Source organism: Scleropages formosus, chromosome 15 (assembly GCF_900964775.1).
Source record: "Scleropages formosus chromosome 15, fSclFor1.1, whole genome shotgun sequence".
Classification (NCBI taxonomy): Eukaryota; Metazoa; Chordata; class Actinopteri; order Osteoglossiformes; family Osteoglossidae; genus Scleropages; species Scleropages formosus.
In genome coordinates, this window is record NC_041820.1 from 25,893,121 (window position 1) to 25,903,859 (window position 10,739).

Sequence of the window (10,739 nt, forward strand, 5' to 3'; positions counted from 1 at the left end):
GGGAAGCGCGGCGCTCAGAAACGACTCCGAGCGAAACGACTCCAAGTGCGCGCGCAGACAGACTAGCGGCCCTTTAAAAATCAAAAGCCGACGCTTCTGAGGGAAGCAACTTGAAGCCTAATTGGGAGTCGGAGAAGAAGGAGAAGAAGAAGGAGCCACTTAAGGCGCAGTTTTCTCTTTGATCATCCCCGCAGCCACCTTTATCCAAACATGCCGGGATGTCACCTGTCCATCTGCGCGTGCACGTGTTCCGGGCTCGCGGCTGCTGAGCGGCGCTCGTCACTTTTAGCGGTTGTCTAGCTGTCGCCTCGAACCTTTGTCACACCGCCGCGTTTCCGTGGGCCTTGACGCTCGCGCCGGGCGCGCACCTCGCTTTCACGCTGACGGCTGAGGCGTCGCCTCGACCCGCTCTTTCCTTACACTACAAATTGCAGGTTTAGACGTTTCAAGGCCAGCCTTTGTGCAAAAAAAAAAAGTCGTTCTCGGGATTCCCAGAAGATTCGGGTTACACGGCCCTCTGTGGGCTGTCATCTCGGTTGTCAGGTTAAGAAGCGCGCTCTTTGGACGACCCCTTCACCCACGAGACCCCGCTGGACACCCTTCATTTTTACTGTCAGCATCTCGCATAAAATGAAAGAGGAAATTGTCCCAAGTTGAGTGCACGCTGTTTTGCCATATGAAGAAGAAGAAGAAGGAAAAAAAAAAAACCCTTTTGATGTTCTTGTTATTTTACATACTCATCATTTAAAGCACTTTCCCCACCTTGGATTCAAATTACGACATGGTTGCTTCAAGTTTTTTTTTTCTTTTTTTTTCTGCACTGCGTACCGGTAAAATAATTTTTAAAATCCCCTTCTTTTTTGTTTGCTTAAATGCCCTTTTGTACTATAAACAATCTCAATCATAAAAACTGAATGAAAAAGTGGAACGTAAGGCGCAAGTAAGTCTTGCTGAACAAATCTGACGTTTTAAGCAAAGGGGGAAAAAAAAGTATTTCTCCGATTCCATTCTTTTTTCAAGGTAACTTAAAGTAACGTAACGGAAACGGACGTACATCACCTGAACCCTTCCGAACTAAAATTAACGTCATAACACTAAGGTTAAAATAATTTTCCTAGTACAGGCTGCCTACCTTAACACATGTCCATAATTTGCAGGCAATTATTTTCCTTATGGGGTCTTTGTGCCTAAAGCCTGGGGCCACGTGCAGGAATAGCGGAACACAAATGAATTAGTGCTAGAACGACTTTAATGCATACATGTGCGAAGTCCACTGATGACGTTTATGCATATATACTTATATAATATTCTATAAACATTTCCAAACACACACACACACACAGAGGAAAAAAAAAGAGATCCAGTTTGAATTAAATAGTCATTGTAAGAAGGGTCAGACCAAACGACCTTTATTTGTGTCCACCGTTTCTGTTCACTAGTGGCCCGCACTACCATTCGAGCCAAGTTAAGGTCCATGATGTGTGATCAGTGTGTGATCGAGGGGAGACGGCGCGAGGGTGGGGTGGTGTAAAAGGCGTTTTTTTTTTTCTTTTCTTTTCTTTTTTTTTTTTTTTTTTTTTTTTTGCACTCAAGCTTCTTCTTCCCAACACCGACACTCTCTTTAAATTTCGGGGCAGTCGGGTATCTCGGGTAATTTTAATTTTTAATCAGTATTAATACTTTTTTTTTCCGTTCAAAAAGTTATAAACCTATTAAAATCACAGCAGAGTTCCCGCTGATGCGAAGAAGCTCACAAATTGCATACAATACAACAGATCACAGTTTCGAAGGCTAGCACAGATAAAAAACACATATGTACCATTTATATAAGACACACACTGATTGTCTCTTAAAAACTACATATTGATTCCTTATAAACATTATTTTTTTTTCTTAAATAAAGTAGTGCATCCAGGTCGCCTCGGGGGCGCGCAGTCCACACACCGTCCTGATCGATGGGTCCGCTCCCTCCGCGCGCCAGGGGGAAAAAACCTGCCCATTCCAAGCACTTGGCCAAGGACTGGCTCTTCTCGCTCACTTCTTCCGTCCTGCTGGATAACGACTTGCTCCGTGGCTTTGATCAAAGTTTGCTAAGAGTTCGCTGCGAGTTGTCCTCAAACTGACCAACAGGTGCTGCGATTCCGAGACACACACACGCACACGCACGCGCACACACACACACACACAAAACGCGGAGGCTGCAGGTTTGCGCCCTCCGAGGTTCAGGAAAACAACATGTTCTCGGGAAAACGGTGTGATCTCTTTTTTTTTTTTTTTAATTTTAATTGTTTCATTATCACCATCATCATCATCATCATCATCATCTTCTCTCACCTTAAATAAGAGGGGGAGTAATGAGTGGGGGGGCACCGGCCGACAGCGCCTTCACGTCCCACACCTGGCTAACTCGGAATGTCCGGTCTCTCACACACTCGTTCGCTGAAGGCTGTCAGGACTACTTGTTCGTTTCGCTGCCGCTGCTCTCGGGTGACTTTGCTCACGCTCGTTCCTTTCACAACACCTGGAATTTCCACGACGAGGTCTGATCTTTATAATCCAAGCAGTCGGCGTTGAAGTTCAGCTTCCAGGAGGCCGCTTGGTCTTTATAATCCAAGCAGTCCGCGCTGGAGTTGAAGCCCAGGCCCGAAGCGCCGTAGCCCTGGGCCGACAGGGATGCGGGGGACTGGTTCAGGTGACTTGTGACCGCGTTAGTGCTCATCGGACTGAGCGTGGAGCCGGGCCCAGACAGCTGGTGGTGCATCGGGGTGAGATAAGAACCGCAGTCCATGCCGCCGAAGTAAGACGTAGATCCGGCGTAGCCCTGGCTATATCCTGATGCCTGCGTGTAGGTCATCGGGTAAGATCTTTGCATGCAGGAGGAAGAGGTAGAGAGAGGATCAGACAGTGGAGAAATAGAGGCCGGACTCCAGATGGACACCGGCGCACTGCTGGTCGAGATGGTGGCCACTGAGGTACTGGAGGGAGGTGTGAACTGGCCGCTGGCCCCGCTCTCCGAGCTCGCCTCCCTGGCGGGAGAGCTCTTCTTCTTGGCCGGCCGAACTTTGTTCTGGCCCCCGTTCTGCTGCTGCTGCTGCTGCTGGCGACACTTGGCCCTTCGGTTCTTGAACCACACCTGCAGGACAGGCAGGCCGCACGTTTACTCCGTTAAACCGGCGACATGCTTTTGGAGCAGATTAAACAACAACAATAATGATAATAATAATAAAGGAACATCTTAATGAATTCAACAGTCTAACTGAACTCATCTTTTGAGAATGAGAATGTGTCACTTTAGTGTTAATCATGTCAGAATGTGTCACTTAAATTGGGGGAAAATACAGCACCTTAATTGCCTGCAATGTAGTGTAAACATTGCACTGTACATGCACCTCCCTGAAAATATTATTTCCAAAAAAAAAAAATCTGTCCTCCCGTGCAGCTGATATACGTACACTGTAGACTGAATAGACGGGGAGGGTAAAAACATTGTATGTTTCTGAATTGTAAAAGTGCCGCTTTTAATTATGACAGTTATGACTGCGTAACTGCCGTAATTTGTCAGGATTCTAATTAAAGTGCGCATTTCAAGCGCGCGGAATGTGCCAGAATATCCCTTCAAATATCGTCCCTCCCAAATATGAACTTCAGACAGGAGGACTTTGCTTTTCACTCGGTTTTACTGGGTGTTTCCAGTCGAAGGAAGCCGCGACTCGTTCATTTCGGGGCCGAGCTCTATAATTAGAAGCGATGACGGCGGGACGCTCGAGGCTCCTCGCGCTCGAGCCGCCGCCGCTCACCTGCACGCGGGACTCCGGTAGGTTGATCTTGAGAGCCACCTCCTCGCGCATGAATATGTCCGGGTAACGGGTTTTGGCGAAAAGAGCCTCGAGCACGTCGAGCTGCGCGCGGGTGAAAGTAGTCCGCTCGCGCCTTTGCTTACGAGGCGTCGCTGCGGGGGGTGGAGGGGAGAAAAGTTCGTCAGACCACCGTTGTCGCTCAACAAATAAATTCAGAAACATTTATCACGCAGCATTGTACTAGTTTAACCGAGATATTAGCTTCCCACAAATGCGCTTGCTTAGGTTAAACTTAAGAGATGGAAATGAAACAAATCACTTAGGTCTTTTAGTCCCGTGTCTCATCCAGGAAAGGAAAAAAAAAAAAGCATTTGCAAATATAAACGCTAGCGGTACATAACGGCAAAAGTTAAATTTGAATCATGGGGTGAGAAATTATTTCTCTTTCTATAGAAAGAGCTAGAAAATAAGAGTATGCGGAATGTCATGCAATATACTTTATTCGGAGTGTGTAAAATTGAGCAGCGCTGGTGCGCACCAAGCTGGTGAGATGAAGCACCGTTTGGCAAAATCTATGTTGATATTAAGAATATGAGGACGCCTGGATACGTCGGAGCTGCGCTGGAAAGCGGAGGGAAAGAGCGACGCGACACGATGCGACGCCACGAGTCGAGACAGATCTCCTTACCTGGGTACCCAACGGAGGGGTGCAGCAGGTCCATCCCGGAGGTAGTTAGGCTCAGTCCATTGACTGTGTAAGGTGGTTGCTTAAGATACGACATCATGCTAAAGTTGGACTGGAGGGCAAAGTTGGTGAAATTGGCGAAAAGTAAACGGAAGGCCTCTTGTAGTCCCCAGTTCTTGTTTTTTTTTTTTTTTTTTTCTTTCTTTTTTTTTTTTTCCTCCTCCTTTCTGTATTTCTTTTTTTTTTTTTCCGGTCCCAGCTACGTCGGTATCTACGCCTGCTCCAGAAAGCACAAAAAGAGAGAAGGTTCGTGAGTGAGTGAAATGTGCTTCGGCAAGTTTCGTGTGAGGGGCGCGCTGGTCCGACGGCAGCCGGAGCCAAGTTAGGAATGAGCGTCGATCTGTTGGGTCTGTGCTCTTAAAAGCAGCCCGCGGACCCCCAGCTGTCCTCGTGAACTGAGTGATGCTCTTCCTGACAACCCCCCCTCCTCCTCCTCCTCCTCCTCCTCGAAACAGCTACATCCCATAATTGCAACACGCCTTCTCGGAGAACAAAACAGAGTCGTTGAAATGCACACACATTGGGTCGCAACAAGGCGCACAATTTGCATAGGACCCATAGGTTCGGACCAGCTAATTGTTTCCAGCACAGAGGGGCTTGATTGGGGGGCCATTTGCCGAGACAAAGGCCACTGTTGGCCAGATAAATAATGCAGATAACAAAAGCCCCGTTGGCGAGAAACAAAGGAACAATGCAGTAAACTTCTAGGTACCCATTTTGTAGCCATTAAAGTAGCGCAGCATCTTCATTCTAATTATATCTGCAGGCTTTGTCTCCATAACGCGCCGCCCGCCCGGTACATTTAAACGGGCCGTCATTAAACGTGCAACATTTTACTCCTTGGAGTAATAACTCGGCAGAAGCGATGGCGTAAATGCGGCCTCTTCTCGGCCATTTTCACCTCATTAAAGTGGTGCCGCTAGTTTGGGTTTTGGAGACACCGCAGTGTGTTCAATAGGCCGTGGAGACGTGTTGATTATATGTGCTGGAGAGACGCGTTAAACAAACGCGCAATAAACTTCCAATTAAGAACTCATCCCCTTTCCCGCTGTCAAAACACTTCCCGGCTCATTTAAAGCGTTAAAACAAACTTCACATTAAAAATCCGCCGAGGGCAAACACGTCCTCGCGCGGACAAGGTCATTATTGGGCCGGACGCAACTTTTAAATACGCTCTTTGAATATTAAAAAGGAAGGGAACACGTACGAATCAATGTTGGAAAATTTTGGATTAAAATATACTTTTTGAGGATTGCGGCACTAGGAGAGAAATAGGCGCATCGCAGGTTTAAAATGTATTTCCGAAAAGTTTCTTTTATTTTGTTTTTTTTGGCAGACCTATTCGGGACTAAAATCACTTTTGTGTTCTAAAGTTTCCCGAAGTGCCTGGGATTCTCAAAAAAGGAACACAAAATTTAATTGAAGCGCTTTACATTTGTATTTTATATTTTCAAAGAATGAAAGAATCGATTTTAGCGTGATTTAAGGCCGTGCGCACGCGCAGAAGAAATATCCACAATTAAACAGCCGAACCAGTGCCTATTATTTAAACCTGTATTTTTGCATTTAAAGTTGCACGATAAAAATCAAATTATCGTGATCAGCAGTTATTTCCTACATGAGAATCCGAAATGTGGCATGATCTGTATTATAAGTATTTTGCGCACAAAGCTTGTTTTGAAAGCCGCAAAATATGATTTAATATTATAGGCCTAGAATTAATTTCGCGCCTGGACTTTTTTCGTTTTGTCCACTTTGCAAGTGAAAATGACTACGTGCATGTGTTCGGATGGCCACCTGAAGAGCAGTAACCGACTGGGTTTTTTTGCGATGTCCCCTTTTCCGTCCCCTTTTCTGGATCCGTCACCCCGTAATGACAGTTTTCATATCTAACGGCTTCTCGGCTCAATCTGTCACTTTTCTCCACGCAGACCTCGTCTACCAGTTGCTCCGCACTCGCTCAATAATGATTACCCTGTCCAAGAATTAATTATAATAAATGTTTTTTCTTGATAAATTAACGAGATAATCCGGGTGGCACGCGCTCCCTAATTACGCGACGCCAACGTCGCCTCGCGCCGCGTTCGGCTGATTAATTTTCTGCTTGACGAAAATGAAACAAAAAGAGATGGACTGGCGCTCTGTTTATTAAACCCACGCGTTTGTCCAGTTAGCCTTTTCATTCACCTCTGACTTTAACAAAAAATAATAAGTTGCTGTCGATAAAGACAAACCTCGTATCGCGTTTTAAATAAAATCATGTCGTTTAAATTATGCAGTTTATAAAGTGAGGGGGGGGGAAACAATGGTGAATGTGACCAATTTCAGAGGCATCACTACCCATGTTAAAACGTTATATTAGTCTAATAGGGTCAATTGTTAAATTAGGCTACTTCATTTGGAATATGAATAATTTAAGACGTCAATGTTTAATATGTTCTTAAACATTTTTCATTGTGAATTTCATTTGAGAATGTTTGTTTTATCCTACTTTCCGTGTATTTTTAAATAATAATAATACTAATAAGAAATAAAAAAAATATTAAATAGTTTATAATTAAAACTCAAATATATTAGCTATTATATATTTTGTTTATCCATGGAATATGGATTTTTTTTTTTAAAGCCATACTGTGTTATCAATTAAAATTAAACAAATACAGACCTACTCATAACAAAACTACAGGGGGAAAAAAATGGAACGATAATTGTTCTAAAAATGTTCTCTTTTATAACCGCCTCGCCTTCTCCTCCAGCCTCCCCCCCCCGCCCCCACTTCCCTCCCGAGCCCCCCGACGAACCGGGTCGCAACAAGGAATCTAACTGTTGTTTTACAGTTGGGGAACAGTGTAACGCCCCGCGCTCATTAAAATACCTCACGGATATGGTAACGTGGGGAAAAAACGGCTTCTAACACTCGCGATCTCCCCCACGCGCCCCACTGCCGGCCCACCTGGCCACGGGGCTGCCCGCGCTCGGACCAGGGCAGGACCGGTGCTGTGGACGGAGAGTGGTGGGGGCAGTGTGTGTGTGTGTGTGTGTGTGTGTGTGTGTGTGTGTGTGTGGTGGGGGGGGGGGGAGGTGCAGGGTAGGGGGGCGCAGTCTCGGAGAAAAGAGCCCAATACACGCCTCCTCAATTATGGCCCTTTGTCTGTCCGCATTTCCATCACAAGTGAGAACATTCAGTCGAATTCAGAGGGAAAGGAGGACAGGAGAAAGTTCCCAATTAGTGCGAAATGCGCCGCTGAAATATAACATCATAAACCCGACCGGAGCGCCCTCCAAAAGTTCAAGAAGAAGCTCCCTCCTCCCAAAGTGCTTCGGGTCTCCGCGAGCGAAAAGCCCGAAGGCGAAGCTGTGCGCGCGACGACGAGCAGAGCCGCGCGCGCCGGCAACGGCGCAAATAATAAAGGTGGAAGAAGACACATCATTGTGCCCATCCATTGTTGCTCTAATGCCCCGGTGCCCCCGTGCCGCGGTAAACACTGTACTCTATATACACTGTACACTCTACACTATACACGGAGTCCATGTGGCCAGCGAGGGCTGAGAGTGAGAGCAACGCGTTCACACTGTTTGACACGTCTCTACGGTTCGGTGAACTTTTCAGTTTTGAAAGCATCGGTTGTGTGCCTCTAACTAAAAATGACACCCCCGCGCCCGAACCCGAAAAAAAAAAAAAAAAATCTCCGCTGTGTGTAGACTGTAGCAGAAATGGGGGAAAAAAAACCCCCAATATTAAATGAGTGAGAAGGTGCAAGCAAGGAGGTAACACTTACCTGGTGTATGAGATTTGCCCCTAACTGTGCCGTTTGTCCCTCTGCGCTGACAGTAAAGACTCCTGAAGAAATCTGCGGGACACACACAGGAGAAATGTAACTCGACGTGTCCCGCGCTCCCGACGGGACGGACCGGGTCCGGGACGCGCGCGCGCGCACGGGACGCACCGGCACTTGGGTTCGCCGAGGCGGTTGAGGGCGGCGAGCGGCTCCGGTGGCCAATGGGAGAGACTCGCAGGCTCGAGAGCTCAGGTCTGCCGCTCTCTCGGGGAGCTCTGCTCTCCAACAAACCTCACCAGCAACTTTTTGACGCAAACTCCCCAGCCAATGGCAGCGAGGCACTGATTGACAGGGTACGAGGTGCCAGTCCCCCAGTCCGCTGCGAGAGGCGCATAAAACACGAAAGGCGGACCGAAAAAGCAGGAAGGAGGTATGGAGGTATGGACCCTGACACTGTCACAGTCATGTCACCTCTCAACGGACGAGCTTCACCATTTTATTTTATTTTATTTTATTTTATTTTTTTTAATTTTATTAATAATTGCTGATAACCATAATAAGAGGAATAAGATTAATTGCTCTTGCAAGAATTTTAAATCATTTAAAATGAATTGATTCATGTTTTTTTTTTGTAATTATTATCAAAGTTATGACTCTACAATTATTTAAACAAAGTGTAATATGTTTTAAGCGGTTAAGCAATTAAATGACGTAAAATGCTGAAAATGGTAGCACGTTATTGTTTTATTACCGTGGTCCGAGAGCTCACATTAAGCATGTCCAAAGGGAAGAACTGGGTTTTCTGCGAATGCAAAAAAAAAAAAAAAAAAAAAGAGCGTTAGTTCAACAGTGATTTAAGATAAACAAGTGGTGCCCGACCTGCTCAGAGCAGAGTTAAACAGACACACACACACACTGACACAGTATACACGATGACTGTGTGTATAATATACACCCCAGCACCATTCACACCAGTGAAATCCTTTTTCATTAGCTGAATATGTTTACCATTAATCGAGAACTTGTTTATTCTGAAGTGTAAAATACTTTCACTGAAAAAAACCCCTCATTTTTAAAATCAGATAATTGTGAATTTGGAGCTAGAATGACATATCAGAGCAACTAATACGACAGTATTTCCCCAGGTTTTAGAACAACAACAACAACAATAATAATAATAATAATAATAATAATAATAATAATAATAACAATAATAACAATAATACACAACCTTCATTTTAATACGCATTAACTGGTTTTATAAAATATGGAACCCCACTTAAAGTACCACAGGGTGAGTAATAAAATGTTTTGATTTTTGGGATATAAATGCCAGTGTAGTCTGTTAATTCATACTGGTCCTTCAGCAAAATATATATGGAACAAAACGATAATTTCACGTGAATTACAGTATTCCTTTATGTATCGCAGCACCATTGTGATGGTCTGAAAAATTATTCTTAAGGAAATAGTTTAAAATAAGTAACAATTTGCTTATTTCACCCCTAGTTTTAGTAGTATGGATACATTTCAAATGACAGCAGTTCTAGAAGCAGTGATACATTTTAAAGTACAGCGAGCAGCAATAATATAAAGCCTGTGCTGCGGAGAAACACACTGATGCCCTTTGATTCATAGAAAATATTCTCATCGTGCTCATACTTAACCTTTAGTTCCATTTAAACCCCAAATGAATCTATACCAAAACAATACAGGGAGGATTTTGTTACGGTTTGGTAAATGTACCCTCTTAAGAAGCTTTGAGAAAACCACACACACACACACACACACACACACACACACACTTGCTCTTTCCTTTCTGCCTCGCATCCCTCTCTCTCCTCTCTCTCCCGCGAGCGCGCGCGCGCACACACACACTCGCACACACCACATACACACACACCTCACACAGATTTGAATATAGATTTAGGTTTTAAACCCAAAGCCAGAAACCGGAGCTTCAATCAATCTCCAGTCGCATCCCACTGGAAATCCGTGCACTCTGAGCTCTTCCATTTGCGCTCGCGCGTCCTATTATTTTGAGCAGCAAAAAAAAAAAAAAAAAAAAAAAAAAAAAAATTCGGTTATTATCTTCAGCAGCAGCTGCTTTGACTCCGACGCGTCCCCTCCGCTGAGAGCGCGTTCGCGGGACGCGCCGCGTCTGTCTCGCGCGTTCGGGATGTGCAAAGTTTCCCCTCTCGGGACTCGTGTGAAGTGTGTCTCAAGTTTGTCATGGTGTGTGTGGGCACGGACGACGAGGTCTGGACGAGCTCGATCCACAGGCTGTCACGTCACACCCCCAGAGACAGAGGGATGCCGCCGAACACCACGGGTATGACTCTCATATTTTATACTACTGGTCATCGACAGTTATTAAGTCATCGCTCGTCTGCTCTGTAAGTGCTTTGCCTTTGTCTC

General features: G+C 45.3%; 1 protein-coding gene across 1 annotated transcript; it reads right to left on the minus strand.

The window, feature by feature from the left end:
* Nucleotides 1-1,400: 1,400 nt before the first annotated feature.
* On the minus strand, nucleotides 1,401-9,123 carry LOC108941435 (homeobox protein OTX2). Its single transcript, XM_018764101.2, has 5 exons — nucleotides 9,073-9,123; nucleotides 8,322-8,393; nucleotides 4,486-4,759; nucleotides 3,798-3,949; nucleotides 1,401-3,133 (listed from the first exon to the last, which is right to left on the minus strand). Exons 3-5 carry the CDS (start codon nucleotides 4,580-4,582, stop codon nucleotides 2,513-2,515), a joined length of 870 nt encoding a protein of 289 aa, XP_018619617.1. The 5' UTR covers nucleotides 4,583-4,759; nucleotides 8,322-8,393; nucleotides 9,073-9,123; the 3' UTR covers nucleotides 1,401-2,512.
* Nucleotides 9,124-10,739: the final 1,616 nt, after the last annotated feature.